This window comes from Aythya ferina (genome assembly GCF_964211825.1).
Source record: "Aythya ferina genome assembly, chromosome: 2".
NCBI lineage: Eukaryota > Metazoa > Chordata > Aves > Anseriformes > Anatidae > Aythya > Aythya ferina.
In genome coordinates this window covers 126,634,604-126,653,427 of record NC_140297.1, presented here as the reverse complement: position 1 = coordinate 126,653,427, position 18,824 = coordinate 126,634,604, and the positions used below count along the sequence as shown (strand labels likewise).

The following is an 18,824-nucleotide window of genomic DNA, read 5'->3' as shown; positions in this document are numbered from 1 at the left end:
ATTCCCCCGCCGCGCGGCCGCCTCCTCCTCCTCCTCCTCCTTCCCCCTTCCTCCCCCCCCCCCCCTCCGCCTCTTCCTGGCCGCGGCGAGAGGAGCTGCGCTGGCAGCGGGGAGGCGGCGGAGCCCGGCTGCCGGCCCGCCATGGCGATCCGCAAGAAGAGCAACAAGAACCCGCCGGTGCTGAGCCACGAGTTCGTCGTGCAGAACCACGCCGACATCGTGTCCTGCATGGCCATGATCTTCCTGCTGGGGCTCATGTTCGAGGTGAGCCGAGGCGAGGCGAGGCGAGGAGGGGAGGCGCGGGGCAGCGCGGCTGCCGTCTGCCCGCCGAGCGCACGCCCTGCGGGAGCCGCCGGGACACCCCCCGGGGGGGCTGCCTCGCCCCCGGCCCCCGCCGTGTGCGGAGCGCGGAGCCCGGAGCTCGGCCGGGCGCCATCCCCGGGAACGCCCCCCTCCGCCCGCCTCGGCCGTGCCCCGGCTCCGCTCGGTCCCTCCGTGGCGGCGGCGGGGCGACGTGGCACTGGGCCGGGGGAGGGGTGCGCGGTGCGCGGCCGCGCTCGGCCCGGGGAGGGAGGGTGGGGGGGGGGGGAAGCGGGAGAAGGGGGTGGAGGGAGCGGGGAGGGGAGGGGGGGTGGGGGGGGCGAGGCCCTGCCGCTGCGGCCCCATCGCGCTCTTTGTGTGCGCTGCCCCAACGGGCCCCGCCGGAACTACAGCTCCCGTGAGGCCTTGCGGCACCCCTCCCGCCAATCCCGCAGGAGCGGTGACGTGTACGTACGGGGCGCGCACACGTGGCTTACCGCCCCCCCACCGAGCCGCGGGGCCGCGCGCCGCCTGACGGGGCCGACCCAGCGCCGAGAGAGGTGGCTGGGGGGGGGGGGAGCTGGGGCTGGCGGGACGGTGGCCCCGCCTCCACGAAACTTGGTTTAAAATAAATAAATAAATACATCAATAAATGAATAAACCCCCTCGAAATTAGCTTCTGATCCACACCGACTCTTTTTTTAGGCCTTCCTCGAGAGAGACCCCGCAAGGGAATTTGCCTGTGTGGTTGCCCAGATGTTGCCAGGGGTGGCCTGTCACAGGACCACGCATCCGTTTCTGTTCACTTGATACACCAAAAGACATTTGTTGAAGGGTTGTGGGTGTTTTTTTTTGCCATGGGGATGGTTTTCAGAGTAATTCTATTCGGCCTTTGATGCTGCTCGGCCCTAAAGTGGAGTTGAGTAAAAATAACAACATATGGAAAAGAAAAAACAAGGCACACCAAGAAAGCCATTATGTTTGGGTTTGCTATCAAAAGTCACCGCAGACAGCCCTTATTTGGTGGTTTGTGGGGTCTGAGGTTAAAGACGTGGACTAACCCAATACCATTCATGTATACTTTTGGGTTACTGTATTTACTGCGTTAATGGTAGCTCTGGAAGTGTTGAGTGGGTTGGATATGCTGAGGTTTTCACTTGAGGATGTTTTCTACCCCAGCATAGCAGAGCCATATGCCTTTGCCGGTACAGCTGTGGTGTGGCTTGAAAAGATTGCTTTAATTTCTGAAATGCTTTGATATAGGTCTTGGAAATCACCTGGTTTGGTTAGTGTTGGTATGGTAAGGTACTTCTAATGATTTGACTAACAGAATTAGGACTTGGAGTGGTTGACAGAGCCTTCAAAGGGCAGTTGAGAATTGACTAATGTTTTGGATTGTCCTCTGGAAGCTCCCTTGATGTATAGGAAGCCCTAGGCAGCTAACGAAGGCAAACTAGTTAGGTTCCCTGAAGTTACACGAAGTGAACGCTCCACAATGTATTAAAGGATTCCCAGAAAATCTACTGCTTGTTTACAAAGTGCTAGTTTAAAAGATGAAAAAAATATATTTTAAATGATGGTAATTGCTGGTAGTAATCTAATGATTATCTTCAGATACCAAGGCATCCTTCCAAGAATCTTAGAGATGTTTTTTATTAATCCTTGAGATGAAGCAGGGATGATGCTACATTTTTATACCAGTGGGAAACAGATCAGATCATGAACATTGTAAAGCATGGTAATATTTCCTGCTCTGTTGTGTTGATTCGTGCTCTTGGTTGGGATTCACCAAAGATGTCAAAAACACAAACATTAATTCACGATTACTGACAGATACAAACTGCTGCTATTGTTTTTTTTTGTTTTGTTTTGTTTTGTTTTGTTTTGTTTTGTTTTGTTTTTGTTTTTTTGTGTGTGTTTTTATGATGCCATACCCCTGCCCAAGGAAGACTTCAGAACAAACATATTTCCCCTTCCTCTTCCATTCACTCTGATTTTTCTTGCTGTCCCTCATAAAGGGGTGGTATAACTACTGCTAAATTGTATTTGTTCTTTTTATTTTTCTTTGCCAAGGGATCTCCAGGGTCAAGTGCTAGTTGTAGTGAGTTGGCACGCAGCTAGCACAGTTCTCTTTCCTATATGCCTTTTCTTCATTGTTCACATTTTTCAAATAACTTACATGTTTAGGAATATGATATTAACCCTCAAAATTTGTCAAATTAAAAAGTAATTTTAAATGAAGTTTATTCTCATCCATTGCTGCACACATTGTGGTCTAGGAATTACAGGACATCGTACATGCTGTTAATGTAATAATATGCACTGGATAAAGAATAATATGCACTGGATAAAGAATTGTCGTGTGTGCTATAACTTTAAGATAGAAAATACTATTTGTAAGCAGAAATTTTGAAATTATTTCTGTAAACAGATCTGTAGAGATCATGCAGTCTCTTCTATTGTTAGAAAGTCAAATGAAATGGCTTGATAATGTGAGCTGATCATTTTCTTAGGAGGGGACCCCTGGGGAAGGGTACCAAAACCAGTTTTCAGTTTAATATAACTTTAATATAACTTATTTTAATGAGATTTTTACAGCACTTCTGTTTTTTCTTTTTCAGATTACAGCAAAAGCAGCTGTCATTTTTGTTACACTTCAGTATAATGTTACCATTCCTGCCACAGGTATGTGTCTTGCAGGTGTTTATTCACGAGACAGTGTTCTTGTTAGTGTGCTGTATTTTCTAAATTGACAGTAAGATGAATTACTAACTTTGAATAGAGGTTAAGTAAAACTTTTAATTAATCATGTTAGGTAAGATGTATCTTTTCTGTTGGATTCATCCTTAATACTAAAACCCAGTCAGGCTAGTAGATAAGTTCATGTTAATTCTAATTCTGATTTTGCAGATTATAATATTTTTTTTGCTAATCAATGGAAAGGTGATAGTTTAACATAACTTTATATTTTGCTTTCAATGCATTTGGGTAAGCTTCCTAAGTGCACTTAAGTTCTCATCTTTATATTGCATTCTTCCAGAATCAGGTTTAGTTTGTGATTTGATGAAGAGAATTGTAAATAGATTCTAGTGACCTAGCTCATGATGGCAGTTTAATCTGAATTGTATTTGTTCAGTTGATGGCAAATGACTTCTGTCTGAAAGGTTTTACTTTAAGAAACAAACTTGGTAGCAATTAAACTGTATCATTGTCTAACAGTTAACTCTGTTTCTGTCTTTTAGAAGAACAATCTTCAGAAACAATCTCTCTGTATCATTATGGTATCAAAGACTTGGCTACAATTTTCTTTTACATGCTTGTAGCAATAATCATACATGCTATTATTCAGGAGTACGTATTGGATGTAAGTACAAAATATTAATTCCTTTCATCAAGATAATTGTCAGGTTTTTAATTAGACTTTATGACTAACTTAAAAGTAAATTTGTGCGTTAAAGCATTAAAGTGGTAAGACAATGCATTGAAACTTTTAGACATTCTAATGCAGTTAACACTTAAATGCTAAGTGCTAGAGCATGTAAATAACAATGGATTTTCATTGCAGAAAATTAACAGGAAAATGCACTTTTCAAAAACAAAGCATAGCAAGTTCAATGAGTCTGGGCAACTTAGTGCATTCTACCTTTTCTCCTGTGTTTGGGGCACAAGTATTCTCGTCTCTGTAAGTATGTTTCATTGTTTGAAATCTCATAACACAAACACAAGTTCACTTTCTTATAATGATAAATAACTTTTCAGCTCATGGTTTTAGCTGGTTTTAATATTAAAGCAGGGACAGGTTTCAGAATTCTGGGGTAGTGGTAGTATAAGTAAAAATTCGGAGAGCTTGACTTCTGCTTAGTCTCAGTTAATTGGATTTACTGTCAAATGAATAAAGGAAAGCATAACTTCTAAAAAAATAATGCTGTCTCATTATTGTAAAATAAATGTTTAAAAAAAGCATCATATATAGTATTTTGGCAGCCTATGGAATGGGTATATGGACAGGTTGCTGTAGGCTTAAGTGAGCGTGTGCTTTCAGATGACATGCCCTTTGCCTAGCAGTTGCACATGTATGAGCTTATCCCCAGCTGTAGAGCATTTCTTCCCTCAGAAAAAAAAAAAGAGGGGTAAGCCATCTTTTGTTCCCACATGCCTGGACACTTACTGAGAAGTATTTGATTTATTGTAGGCTCCTAAATTATTTTTCCCTGGTAGTAGTAGCCTGTTCTTTAGTGCGGAACTATCTAATGATAATAGAAATTTAAAATTTTTGGAAAAAAAAAATGTAACATAACATGTCTTAAATAAAGTTTACACCCCTTAGTTATGTTCATAGCTTGTCAGCAGTTTATAAGGGAAGACTTGCAGCTGTAATGATGCTGAAATGACCTCTGTCTCATAAGGACTCTTTTCGTCTTCAGTGGGAACTTGATTTGTTTTGTTGCCTTTTTTTTTTTCTTTTAAGGTAATACATTTTTGTGTGTTCTTTTTTTTTTTTTTTAATTGTTGTTTGTATTTTTTGGGGGTAATACATCAATCTTTTACTTATGTGTAGGTGTCTCAATAATTGTATGTGTACACATTAAGTAAATACGTGTATTTATGTGCAGTCGTTATTTCTGACTAGGAAGTAACAACACTGGGTAACTTCAAGAGTTTTCATTTTGTTTGTTTGTTTTAGGAGAACTATATATCAGATCCAACCTCTCTGTGGAGGGACTACCCACACACTCTGATTCCGTAAGGCTTCTTCCTTAAAGGATTGTTGGGGGGAGGAGAGGGGTGTTGGCATTTTAAACTCAGAGTATGTCATATACAATTTGTGTAGAGTAAATAATCTAAACTAGTAGTTTATAACTCACTGATGTTTTGGTTTTTTTTTGCATTGGTGGAGAAACTTTATTCTCCTTTAATTTATAGAATATAGAGTCATCTTTCTGTATGCTTTAAGGAATTTACGTTTTTGCAAGTAATTTAAGGAATTACATTTTTGTGAGTTTTATTTGTATCATTTTTATTATTTGGTATTTAGAAATGCTGCTGAGAATTGAGTTTGCTGGCAACAAATATTTTTCTTTGTTTTCTTTTTTCTATTTTTCTTTTTTTAGGGACTGATTAAATGTGTTCACAATGAAGTTTCTGAAACATTTTAAGTTCATTAATAAAAAGTAATATTCCTCAATTCTTGCTATATTGTGCAGGTTTCAAATGAAGTTTTTCTACATCTTACAGTTGGCATACTGGTTTCATGCTTTTCCAGAATTGTACTTCCAGAAAACCAAAAAAGTAAGTACAAAATGTAAATGGAAAGAATGCCAAACAAAGCAACTCTGGCAGTGGAATGATGCATTTCTTTTGGACTTCCAGAGCAATGTGCTACATTTCGTACCGTGTTCTTATCAGTGTACTTAAGTTTTTTCTTACTGGCATTTTGGGTGCCCAGATGTTTATGTGAGAATGCTGATGACTTCTCAACTAAATCCTGTATTTCTAAATGCAGTATAATCATATTATATCACACAGTGTATCTGTTGTGTAAATACAAATTACTGGTCTACTTCATCTACTATAAGAGTTTGAATTTTCCTTTGAGGAAAAAAAAATCAGAGGTTTTTGTTTTTTTTTTTTCAATCTCTTTTCAAGATTCTTGTAATTAATTGTCTGAATAATCTCCTTGAAATACAGAATTGCTTCACGAATCACAATACAGGTGATGAAAATAAGCAGCGAATAATTTGGTAAATCCAAACAACATTAAACACCAGGATTTGTTATAAATACCACTGTCCTCAGCAGAATTTTTAGATAGTTTTGTATTGAGTTTTTTGATGGTGGATTTTTACAGCACCCTTGCCACCTGAGAGTTTTCTCTCTTGGGTTTCTCAGAATTCAACTGTTAACACTGAGTTTCCTGCAGGTTTTTGTAGCACATCTTTTACCTACCTTGACCAATTTAAGTAGTCTCTTTGCATGTTCTTTCCTCAGGCTCATTTTGTATGCACAGTTTCCTTTTTAAACTCTTCTCTTGTTGCTCTGTGACTAGACTGAGTCTCTGCTGTCAGAGTTCTGCTTTTTTTCAAGAAAATGAAACATACGTGTTATATAACTATAGGTCTTTGTTTAAGAGCCTAGAGCAGACTTGGGAAAATAGTAATGAGGTGCTTTTTTTCATACTGTTCACAAGCAGTATAAACACTGATGTTTTACAGACACTTCAGCTAACGCTCCCCTGTTGTGCTAGTTACAACTGTACAATTTGAATTAATATCCAAATGTTGGTTGCTTTTCTGTTTTTGCTTTTAATGTAACTTTAAGAAAGCTGTCAAAAATGCTGTATATTCCACAGTAGTGTTTTGTTGGGTCACTGCTTAGAATTTTAGCCTATATCATTTAGTTTTAAGAGTAATGGTTGATTTATTTTAAGGGTAATGGTTCATTTATTTTATCAAGTTCATCGTTGATATTTCTTTCATCACACTGTAACCTCACCTATCTTGGCATCTCTGCCGTATTTTTTCTCTTGAAAGAATTGGCTTTTTTTACTTAGGTTAGTCATCTATTAACATAAAAAGCGTGAAAAAAGGGTTCTCAACTCAGCTTTCTGTATGGTAGTGGAGACCCACCTGCATTTTTCCAGTAGGCCATAAGTCTCTTGACAATTGTTTAAGCAGGCAGCATGGGCTATTTAAGTGTTGCCTTGGTTCTGAAAATAGAATGCAAAAGGCTTGTACTAGTAGTGCTTGGAGAACCTGAGTATTTGTACTGACTACTCTTGATTGGCCTGATACAACTTTTTTTTTTTTTTTTTTTGATAGTTTAAAGGTTTTCATCTGTTTTCTCTGTACCTCTGTACGTGTGTTGTTAGGTGTTGTCACAAGTGAGCATTTCATTCTGAGCTTTTGTTGGTTTTGAGGTGGAGTACTGCGAACATAACACAGATCTTACAAGATTAATTTTGTATTTTTAATTTACAAAACTGAAGCCCCTTACTTGAAGCTTAGGGAATCTTTCAGAAAAATAGGGATTTCTTGAGCACAAATGCATACAACTCTACATACCATTTCAAGAGAAACACTAGGTCACAATAATATTCCACTGCAGTGATTCTTCTGTTCACAGGTGGTACCTTTTGCTTTCCATACACTGTTTGTTTGTTTTCTTTCATGTTTCTTCCTCTTTATTACTTCGCTTCTATGAAGCACGTGACTGAATGAGGTTGGCTAAAATCTTGAATTTTTTAAAACAGATGTCAACACCTGTAAACTTCTTCATTTTGGTTCATTTTATTCCTGTAGTGATCTGATAGAATCTGAGCAAAAACACGTAGAACTGAAGAAAGTTTTCTGAAGATACAATAATACATACTAATGAAGTATTGTAATAACTAGTACAAATTCAGATAAGTAATATCAAAGAAAAAATTGCCATTCTAAAAAGCATCTTCTTCATGCATCTTCTCACATAATGTATGTGAGATAGTGCTTGCTTACCAATAACACGTGGTAAGTCATGTGTGTAATTAGAAGATCTAGGCTGAGTAATTCAGTGTCAGAACAGGCCACATCAAGGTAGCTGGGAAGACAAAAATAATTTCCAAGACTAGGAAATATTCTGTAGTAACGTATAACATTGTAAAATAATGTATGACATCATGTATAATTACTTCTTTTCTTGTTAATAGGAGGATATCTTTCGCCAGATTGTATACATTGGACTTTATCTCTTTCATATTGCTGGAGCCTATCTCCTAAAGTAAGTCAGTTGTAGAGTTTTGCAGTCTTCAATCACTGTCTTAAACGTCTAACAAAATGTTTGAATGCTTGTTCTATTTGCTTTTGTAGTCTGACCCATCTTGGACTTGTTCTTCTGGTATTGCATTACTTCGTTGAATTTCTTTTCCACATATCCCGTCTTTTCTACTTCAGTGATGAAAGATACCAGAAAGGGTAAGTGGTCATTTCCGTCTCACGAGCCTCATGCATTTAACTTAACCAGAAGCCAAAATTACAAGGAAATTCATTCAGTATTTCCTTAGAAGCCACAGTTCTCCAAACTCATTTTAGTATTCACGTCTTTAAAGCACCGTTGTTCTTTTTTTTCACTTATTCACCTATACAAGTAAATGTTAGTAGCTGTATAAACGAAAATCAAGTCTCACACTATTTAAAAAAAAAAAAAAAAAACGTTTTCATGTACAGCTCTCATAGGGAAGGCAACAGCATAAGTTGCTAATGCAATCAGTTTTGTAGGAACATGCTTACATTCTAGTAGCAATGACAGACACTTTCTGTTGAGTTGAAAATAATTTTCAGAACATAGTTCTGGCTCATAGGAAAAAATCGCTAGGCTGGGATTTTCTTTTTGTCTTTGAGTACTGGAAATCAACATTAGTTTAGGGTAAGAACAAAATAATGAATTTAATCAAGTTCTCAGATGAATTCACATAGTTAAGAATAAATATTTGCATTGTTAGTCCTTGTGGTGGTGTGAACAGAGAATTCTAATAGTGTTTGTGATATTTTTCTTTGTAGATTTTCACTGTGGGCAGTTCTTTTTGTTTTGGGAAGGCTTCTCACCTTGATTCTTTCAGTCCTCACTTTTGGCTTTGGACTGGCAAGAGCAGAAGATCAACAGCTGAATTTCAGTACTGGAAACTTTAACATCCTGGCTGTTAGGTACAGTAAACTTGGAATGGTTCTTAAGCATGAGCTATAAACCTGTGTTAAATACACAATATAAACTGTGTGGTATTCATGCTAGTACTGAATGATTAAGTGTTTTCTTGCACCTAATGGGATCAATAGTAGCTTCAGTAACAAACTTGTAAAGTAACAATAAAGTGAATAATTTACACTCTACAGGTGAGAAATCTATAAGTATAATCAATCATCTGTCCTTCTAATGAATTAAATACAAATAAAAATTACATGGCCAATGTAAGAACATTTACTTATGCGTAATCCAGAAAGAATCACTCTAATGCATTTGTGGAACCTGAGTAAAATAAGCTGTTTCTGACATCTAAAAAACTGTGTGAGGCACTATTCTACTTTTCTTTCCACTTTGAACAAGATGAACATATTGATAAACTTTTATATCTGGTGATTTTTGTCTTTTTTTTTCTTTTCCTTCCCCTAGAATCAGTGTGCTGGCCTCCATCTGCATGGCTCAAGCATTTATGATGTGGAAGTTCATTAATTTCCAGCTTCGGAGATGGAGAGAACATTCTTCTTCCCAGCCTCAGACAGTGAAAAAGAAGTTTGTAACGGCTAAAGGAAAGACCTCCAGAAAAGAAAGAGGTTGGTATTTTCAGGTTTCTTGTTGCTTTGACTTCTCAAAAAACAACTTTAAGTAACAGAGAGCCCTTTTTGATATAGTTGCTTAAACTTTTTATGTTTAGCTCTCAGGTGAGACGAGTCAGTTATAAAACAGTATTAGTGAAAATTCTTTTCTATTTAAGAAAATATGAACGTGAGTCATCTGTAATAAAAGGTTTGGTTTTCTCTTCTAATTAACTGAATGAAAGAATTACTATTTCTTCAGTTAATGCAGGATTGGATTTTATAAGATCTAATTTTATTACTTGTGCAAAATGTGTCATGCTTATGTTTTGTTCAGTTATAAAAAGGGAACAGACACATTTTTAGATGTTCTCATTAATCATATACTTCTAAATTTTTCTTGCAATGAGTTTCAAGTAAGTTTTTTAGTGCCACTAAACTCAGGTTTTAGGGGAAGGTGGTTTGATGATCCAGCAAATAAGCTTATGCTTGACTGTCTTTACTAAAAATAAAAATATTATGCCTTTTTTTTTAAAAAAAAAAAAAAAAAAAAAAAAAAAAAAAAAAAAAAAAGGAAGGTAATAACTGCTTACTACTTTAAACCTTTGTATTAATGGCTCTTGGTTTGACCTTTCGATTATGTCAAATTCCTCTTATGAAGAGGGCAAGAAAGACAAATAGTCTGCCTAGTTTCCTCAAAGGAAAATTATGTATTCTCTTTAAGTAAATAAATAAATGTTTCTGTTATGCTGTTAAATTTCTCTTTAGTTAAATGTTAGCTTGAATAGTTTCTGCGCTTTTTTGAAACTGAGTCACCACAAAAACTTTTTACCCATGATCGTTTGTTGCCAACCTGTTCCACTTTTTTGATACGTAGAACTTAGTGTATAAAAACAGTTATACATACTGAGATTTATGATCATAGGTAAATTTTCAACCTACATGTATAAGTTTTTCTTTATATTAAAATCACGTGCATAATAGCGTATTTCTGGAGGTTTTTTTGATCGTTTTTATTAGCACGACTTGGTGATTGTTGTTGTAGTTTTTTTCCTTTTACTGCCCAATGCTAACATAAAAGTACTTCAGGTGACAGTGATTTTTTTTGTTTTTTTTGTTTGGTCTTGGTTTGGTTGTGTAGATTTTGAAAATGTTTATATGATAGCAGTAGAAAAACATGGTTGGACTTTCCCTTTTTATTGAGTGAGCCTATTTTACTGTGTAGTTGTCACACTGAATCTGAGCTTAATGTTTGTTACGTCTTACTTTTTTTTTTTTGTGGAACTCATTTAAAAAGTTAAATAGAAATATCCATAAAATGTAAACGTAAATAGCATTTTAATCAGTGAGTTAAAAATACAGCTTTTAAACATCTTGAAAATGAAACTTTCATTCATGTAATTTGGCAAATTTGCTGTTTTTCACTCAACTTGAGTAGAGACTTGAAAGAGGTAAATGAATAGGAAAAAAAAACATTTAATTTGATTTGTGGTTTAATTCTCAACATAATTGAGCTAAAACTGTCTTAAAGACTGAGGAATTTTTGCAGCTAATTTTAAATGCAAAGAAAAAAAAGAACTTTAAAATCTCAAAGGTGTTTCAGATTCTTCTAATCTGAAGATCCCTGTAACGTTATTTGTTCAGAACACTTGAATAGGATGCAGCAAACTGGTGTTTCTGAGAAGTAATATAGTCAATGAAGGTGTGTTTAAAGCAGTCTTTTTCTCTATCTGGCTGGCTAGATAGATTTTGGGATACAGGGCACAGACTATCTTGCTTTTGGACTGTGCCAAAATCAAGAAGTGACAGCAGAAAAATTCTGATCATGTATGTGGGATACCCAGGGGAACCCCAAAATAAATATTTTTGTTCTTTATTTTTACTTTACTTTTTACTTATCTCTTTAAAGAAATGCAATATCAGTTGGCTGGCTTGGGTCTAGCTTATCATTTGTAAGCTTTGTAAATCAAGAATAACCCCAACTTTTTGATAGGAATCTGAAGACATAAACTTACAAGGGTGGTGTCAGGTGGTGTCATTTACAACCAAATAAAGTTAAGCAGACTTGAACTGTTCCTGTAGGACTAAGTAGACCTGTGACCAGTCTCTTTCTTAATATATGTTTCTGATTTTTGTTTTATTTTTCATTACTTTTGTTTAGTTGCTTGTTTGCATAAATGGGAGTATTGGGTGTAGTGAGGGAAGGAGGGAAGAAGGAACGCCAGCAGTTGTTTTTGTGTTGTGATCTGCAACACACCTGGATATGGAAAATGTGAATTTAACCAGTCATTTGTATGGACAGGTACAGCAATTGCTTGAAATCAGAATGATGCTGAATGATCAGAGCCTGATGTAAGCAGCAGGCAGTAGAGCTGACTGTGCACTTCTGCTCTTCAGATCTGTTCTGTAAATTTGGTTACTGTCAGGCAACAGCTGTGCTTCCATGGGTCGTGGTGACATTAAATAAAGAGGATACTTTAATTCACAGTGGTATCATGTTGCTCTGTTTTACTCTGTTGTGTGTGTGATGTATCTGTAGATGTTGGGTCATTGTTTTAGTGCAAATGTTTGCTATGAAATACTCAACAACATGGTATCTGCACGTACTAAAACTGTTAAGACCTTTTAGGTCGAGAATTTGGATTGAAATATGAGAGCTACCGCTGGTAACAGGTTCTTCCATTGTGTTCTTACATGGGTGTCCAGTCTTGTGCTTGAAGTCTTTCCATACTTCTCTCAAGTCTAACTATTCAAATATTTTCTTCAGAACATAAATGATTTCTATGTTTTTTAAAGTATAGGATTAATTAAACTCTTATTTATACATATATACACATACACAGTTTTCCTACATATAAAAAAAGCTTGTAAAGGTAAGTTAAACAGTGCAGTTTTATCAAATATTAATAAAACAGGTGGGAAAATGGTTGAGACTTATACCTGGGAACTGTATATACTGTATGATCCCAAAACTACATAGGATCGTCTCATCTACAGGTTGAATATTTCTCTTTGTAAGAAAATACCTTCTAAAATACTACAGCTAATCTTGATTTTCAGTTTAGATGCAATATAATGCAAACATTTCAATATTTGTCATGTCAGGAAACTGGACCTTCAGTTTTCATAGTAAACTTTAAATTCTGAACTTCGTAAAAGCTTCATTGTACTATTGCATCATAAAAGTTGAGATGTAACAAATAAGACGCATCAGAAAAGAAGTTAACATTGTTTGTGTAGGGCCTACTAAAATGTAATAATAAAGTGTCTTATTCTACTTGAAAAATACATATTATATTTTTATTATTTTTTAGAAAATGGAATAAATGGAACAGTGACCTCAAATGGAGCAGACTCGCCTCGCAGCAGGAAGGATAAATCCTCGTAAAACTGGGTTTTATTAAGTTAATTGACTAATGTCCCCAAAGAATCTGCTTTTTACATGGATGGCCCTTCAGCACTAGAGATGTTATAGATTAAAGAAAATACAAATCATGTTTTTTGATTATTGCTATTGTTTTGTGAAACTTTTTTTAAAAGCCATTTTGACTAAGAAAAAAAGGTTTATCTTTATCTGTCTACAAACACTTTGGGGGGGGTGGGGGGGTCACAACACTTTTTAAATAACATTGACACTTTTTTAAACACTTACTGTGATGATAACTTCACTTAATGAGGATCACTGATGCAATGTATTATTTCTTTCCAGTTTTTGTAATATTGGTGATATATACTGTTTACCAACTTCACTTTTTCCAAGTTCTTCAAGAAGTATTGCAAAATCAAGTGAAAACTTAGTGTGCATTTGCAGATATTCTAGCTTTTTGGTTAATTACCTTGATTCAAATTCACAATTCAAATTGGAATTCTAAGACCACATCAGTAAACCTTTTTATTTTGTAGTTATTGGCTACACAATGTCTGCTCTAAGAACTGCCCCATATCATTAAAACAAAACTGAACTAATTGGAAATGTTGCAGAGTCTTATTGCTTGTTGGTTAGAAATATCCTTAAAGGAACAAAAAACCTTTCTGAGATACAGCTTTAGCACTTGAAAATTAGAAGGGAAAGTGCATGTCATTGAAAGTGTTCATTTGAGTAGCACTGTTAACTCCCGTCTGTGCTTTTAAAAGTGTACATATCTTGGAGAATTGGTGTGCGTTGGACCTTCTTTGAAAACTTGTCTTTCTGATTTTAGAGGGTGGAGGTTCTTACAGTGTGTCGTTGTGCTTGTTCTAGGAGGCATTTAATGCTCTGTGAAGAGGGAATTTGTTAGATAAATGGATCAAGTTTTGACAAACATTCCTTTATTCTAACTGCTTTGCTTTGTTTTACCTCTGTTAGGAAATAGTTTGATTTCTCCTATATATATTTTTATGAAAGAATATTTAAAAGCTACAACTTCTTAAAACTGGTTTATTGTGCCCTTTGCTACAGCTGGAAAAATCTTAATTTAAGATTTTTTCCGTTATCTGTCTTTCATAATGGTATTAAATGTGAAGCCTTGTCCAGTTGATTTTCCAGTTTAATATGCAGTTAATGTTTTTCCTCTGTATCCTTTTGTAATGGGAGTAATTCAACTTGGGAACGAGTTAAAGATTTTTATTCAGTCTTAAGAAGTTGCTAAATCAGGCTTTCAAGTTAACCCAAGTATTAGACTGCTTATTGATTGAGTAGGAGTAATTATAAGCAATCAACCTGATAAATAAAATAGTTTAATTAAAACTGTTACTATAGTTTAGTTTATACCCCAAAAAATAATAAATCTGCATTCTGTATCTTATACAGTTTGGTTGCTTACTATACAGAATAAACATTTCTAGTACAAAATCTTGACTACATGTAACTATCCATTCTTCAATCATATAGTGCTATTTAGAGTTACTACAGTATAATTTATTACATGTGTCAGCTAATTTAAGTCACAGTTCTTGAGTGCTTGCTTCACAGCTCCTGAAGTGGACTTGACAGAATTGGACTTGCTTAACTTGAGAGCTCTGGGGCAGCATGCCCTGCAATACACCCAGTCTGCTTCAGTAGAAGTAGTTATATCATGTATTGATCTGCAGAAATAAAACTCAAGTAGCACAACTGTGAGTCTATCCGATCTGACCATGAAACTGGAAAATTGGAATTCAGAAATGTTGGGGGAATGGCATACATTAAATACTGCACAAAATCATGTTTCATGTCTGATATTTCTAACAAAGACCTTCATAGATTCTGTGCCTTGCTCTCTCAAGTTGTACCTTAAGCCAAAAGGGGCAAATATTTAAAGTTCTTGTCTGGTACTTTGACTCTAAATCAGTTTGTTTGTGATAATCTGTTTGTCTTGGTGCTGTCAAAATCATAAGGGGTGGAGGAACAAATTGTGAAGAGAGCTTTTAAGGTACTTCTTGAGCTCTTTGAGACATTGGAGTCTGGTGGTTGTTTCCCTGAGGCAAACTGTTTCCTGTAAAGCTCATTCTTTGCCACAGGAGTCTTGAAATGTAAACTTAAGGTTCTCTTCCAAAAACTTCAGAAGAGTATATTCCTGCCTGTTAATATTGACATTGCTTTTTGTCTCCTGTTGGCCTTATGGATGTTCTTGGCCTTTGAACTTTACAAAAAGAACTTTTATTTCCGTGATGACTTAATCTTCATCCTTGCCTTATAGGAGCTGATGCTTTGTGCCAAGTAATAGAGAATTATTTCTGTTGTTCTTGGGTTTGAACAGAGTATTGAACACCAGTTTCTTTCATCTTTTGTGTCATACCTAAAAATCCCTATTTAGAGTTTGGGAGGAGGCATTCTTGACTTCCTGCAGAAGCAATAATTTTTAAATTTCTTCCTTAGGGTGGAAACCCTCATGAATTTAGAAGATTTTGAGACTTCTATTTCCAATTTGTTATTATCTGCTTTGGCATAAGATCATTCTTGTTTGCCTGGACAACTGCTTTTGAGTTGCTTAAAATTCTGCTTTTCAACTCTTACTGCATTTTGGCTCTTTGTAATCTGGGGTCCAGTAAGCTGGAAGATTAAGTTGTCTAATCATGTTTTCATGATTATGGAATCAGGAAGTTCAGAAGTGGAAATGACTGAAGAACTTATTGTAATATTCTTATGCCTAATAAAAAATTTTGCTTAGGCTGTAGTTATTTATCGTGGTGAATTACTAGATCCCACAAAAAGAAGGCTTTGTCCATGTTAGATGGATTTGAACTGAGTGATTCATAGAGACTGTGGTTAGGGTTTTTATTCTATTTTCTTAAGGCCCCTCTGCCTTGTCAGAATGCTTTCAAGACTTGCAGTAGATGATTTCAAGACTCTTTGGCTCTAAATGTATGTTCAGGTTATGTGCCAGGATTTGTTATCAAAGCCAGGACTTTACTTTTACTAAGTAATTATATACAACTTCCAAGTGCAAACGGAATGCAGAGCAGCTGAAATTAATTTTCAGGTTTTGCTCTTACCTGGACGTTTTCTCCTTGTGGCTAGTTTAAAAATAAATAAATAAATAGATTTCTCATGTAAATTATTCAGGAAGATGGCACTTTACAAATACTGCCTTTTGGGTGATCCCATGCTCAGACTTAGGAACAATCAAGTTTGTTGTGCAGAGAAAATGCATAGGCTATGTTGTTACAATATGCTGAAAGTAAATGATATATGTTGGGATAATGTATTTGGAAATTCGGTAGCTATTAAGCATTTGATATTTTTCCTAAATACTTAGTTTCTTTGAGAATTTTAGTTGTGTTAATAGAATTGCATTATCCAGAATTCTAGTAAGTAGCGTGTACAAAGTAATAAGATACAAGTAATAAGACTTCTGTAAAAAGGGTTAAAGTACATCTCCAGGCCTTTTGTTCCACGCAAGTATCCAAGTAACTGCACCTGAAGCGGTTTTGTCAAGGGCAAAATTTGATGTTGGAGGGAAGGGAGCCATTCTCATGGCTGCACTGAACTGAAAATAGTGTAGGTTGCTGCCAAAATACGGGATCCTGTCTCTTCCCTTTTTCTAGCACAAGCCCTTCTGGTTGCACAGTCGGCTTGATCAGGGAGCTGGTGCAGCTGAAACCTGACATTTTTGCTTGGTTGCTTCTCTGCTGGATTGGTTGCCTGATAGTAATCCTGGAGGTACACGAGTATTTATATATAAGCAAGAAGAAAAGATGCCAGGAATACGTGCATCGAGGCAACTACACCCCTTTCAACTGCGCTTTTGGTGGTTGAAAATGACAGTAGATTACACTATGTGTAAAAGATGGGAGACCTTATTGAAGGCCTTCCAGTTTTCAGTACTAGAAGGAAACTGGGCCATCTGGTAGCTCTGGCATGCCAAACTGTTAAAGTATTTATGGGCTCTTTTGCCAGGTATTGTGGTGAGAGGGAAATAATCAGTATTCTCTATTGAAATGCTTTTTATCTGTCTCAGCTTCTGTTTTTCCAAGCAGCGGAAGGTGGTACTGGTAATGTAGAAATAGGAATTCTGAAAACATAGTTTCTCTTGGATCAAGGACTAAGATTGCTTTCCTTAACAGCCCGGAAGCTGCAGCTTCTGTTTACGTGAACCCTTTATGTATTGAAGTAGGTCTTCCAGAGAGCTTCGCAAGAACTGCATTGTATTTCTATCTAGGTGTGTGGGAGGGAGGGTTATTCAGTTTCTCTGGGTTTATTTTTCTGTTCTCAAAAAGTTGGCTAGCCAATTTTTAGGTCATACTTCAGTTTTGTTCCGTTTGTGACTCAGCCCTTTGGACCTGCATTCTAGAAGGTGGGGATCAGCAGGATCAATAGGCAGTCTTGTCCACGTTGGTCATTGCTGGCCTAACGTTCTGTGTGGAAAATTTCGGTATTGAAGGGACTTGAACACCACCAAGTAGAGACAGTCATGATATTTGTATCATTTACAGGCATGCTGAGAGTTTGCACGCAGGGCACGCTGCATTCCGGTGGATGGTAGTTTAATGCCTGCAGGCTGTAGTACTTACTAGTCATCTTGTTAGGCAAGTGCTTAGATTATTCCTTGGGCTGGGTATAACAATGTCCAACAAAATTAAGGCTTTGGGGGAAAACTTAGGAGAGATCCTTTGGAAAGAATAGGACTCTTTGAAGGACTGACATCTGCTATCGTCTGTTCATTGTATATGACTTTCTCACACTATTAGACGTGGATTATCTTTAGATCACTAGATTAGCTTGTGCTTGTTTGTTTTGGTTGTTGTTGTTTTTTGTTTTTTTTTGTTTGTTTGATTGATTTTTTTCCCCTGTAGATTGTTGTGATGGATCTCTGGGAGGGGGTATACCCTCTTCTCATTGCTGTCCCCTTCTTTCACTGCTCCCTGAACTACTCTGTTTAGGATCTGATGAGCCTAGCTCTGTACACGTTAAGGAATTTGGTGTACTTTTCAGAACTAAAATAGAAGCAGTGCCTGAGTGTGTCTGGAGCAAACATGCAAGGAGAAAGCAGCACATCAAAGCAATATATAGGGTGTCATCGGAACCTGTTTAATGGGACCTGAAACTCTTTAAGATGAATACATTTTGATACAACTCATGTTTCAAGTGAGGTGTTTGAATATAGCTCACATTCAGCTAGCAAGTGCCTTTCTGTCAGTGAAACGGAACTGCTATTAGCATCTACAACTGTCGGTTCCCCTTCTGTGAATGATGGATGAGGAGTCCTGGGCTGCAGCTGCAGTAGGCTTCTGTCTGCCTCTTAGAGAAGTTCTTTTGATGTTGACAAGAAGAAAGTCAACAACTCCTTTTTCAGGTTTAAAAAGAAAAAAAAATGTGCTACCTAGTTTTGAATCTAAGACATTTGCTCTTGATCTCTTGCTATGTGTCCTGTCACTTTTATTTTGGGTACCTGCAAATGCTTTATTTTTATCTGTCTCGAGACTGGCAAACTTGTGATGTGAGTGCCAGAAATGACAACTCCTTTCCTTCTTACGCTTGAAACTTTTTTTTTGCAGAATCAGAGCATCTAAGGTGTAGCTGTATAATTTGATAGCTCATCAGTATTCATTTTTTTCTCCTTATTTATTGTGGTTAATGTTTAAGGTCAGGCACGATCATGCAGCACAATGCAGTTGTCATTTCTTCATTCCCCACACAAGAATGTTATACAATTTGATATACTTGGGGGGCGGGGGTTGCTGAGTCCTGACTGTTCTGGGAGAAATTGGTATTCCTGGATGTTTTAATTAGTCTCAAAGCTTTCCGTATTTCATTCACTATTGTTGCATCTCATGGCACTT

The 18,824-nt window shown here is 37.0% G+C and overlaps 1 protein-coding gene across 1 annotated transcript; it reads left to right on the top strand.

The window, feature by feature from the left end:
* The first annotated feature begins 25 nt into the window (after positions 1-25).
* On the top strand, positions 26-13,557 carry TRAM1 (translocation associated membrane protein 1). The gene is made up of 11 exons (XM_084509881.1): positions 26-264; positions 2,922-2,985; positions 3,543-3,664; positions 3,866-3,982; positions 4,985-5,043; positions 5,505-5,589; positions 7,985-8,055; positions 8,145-8,249; positions 8,835-8,978; positions 9,442-9,602; positions 12,899-13,557. The coding sequence occupies exons 1-11, from the start codon at positions 142-144 to the stop codon at positions 12,970-12,972; spliced, it is 1,125 nt and encodes a 374-aa protein (XP_084366007.1). The 5' UTR covers positions 26-141; the 3' UTR covers positions 12,973-13,557.
* The last annotated feature ends 5,267 nt before the right edge of the window (positions 13,558-18,824 follow it).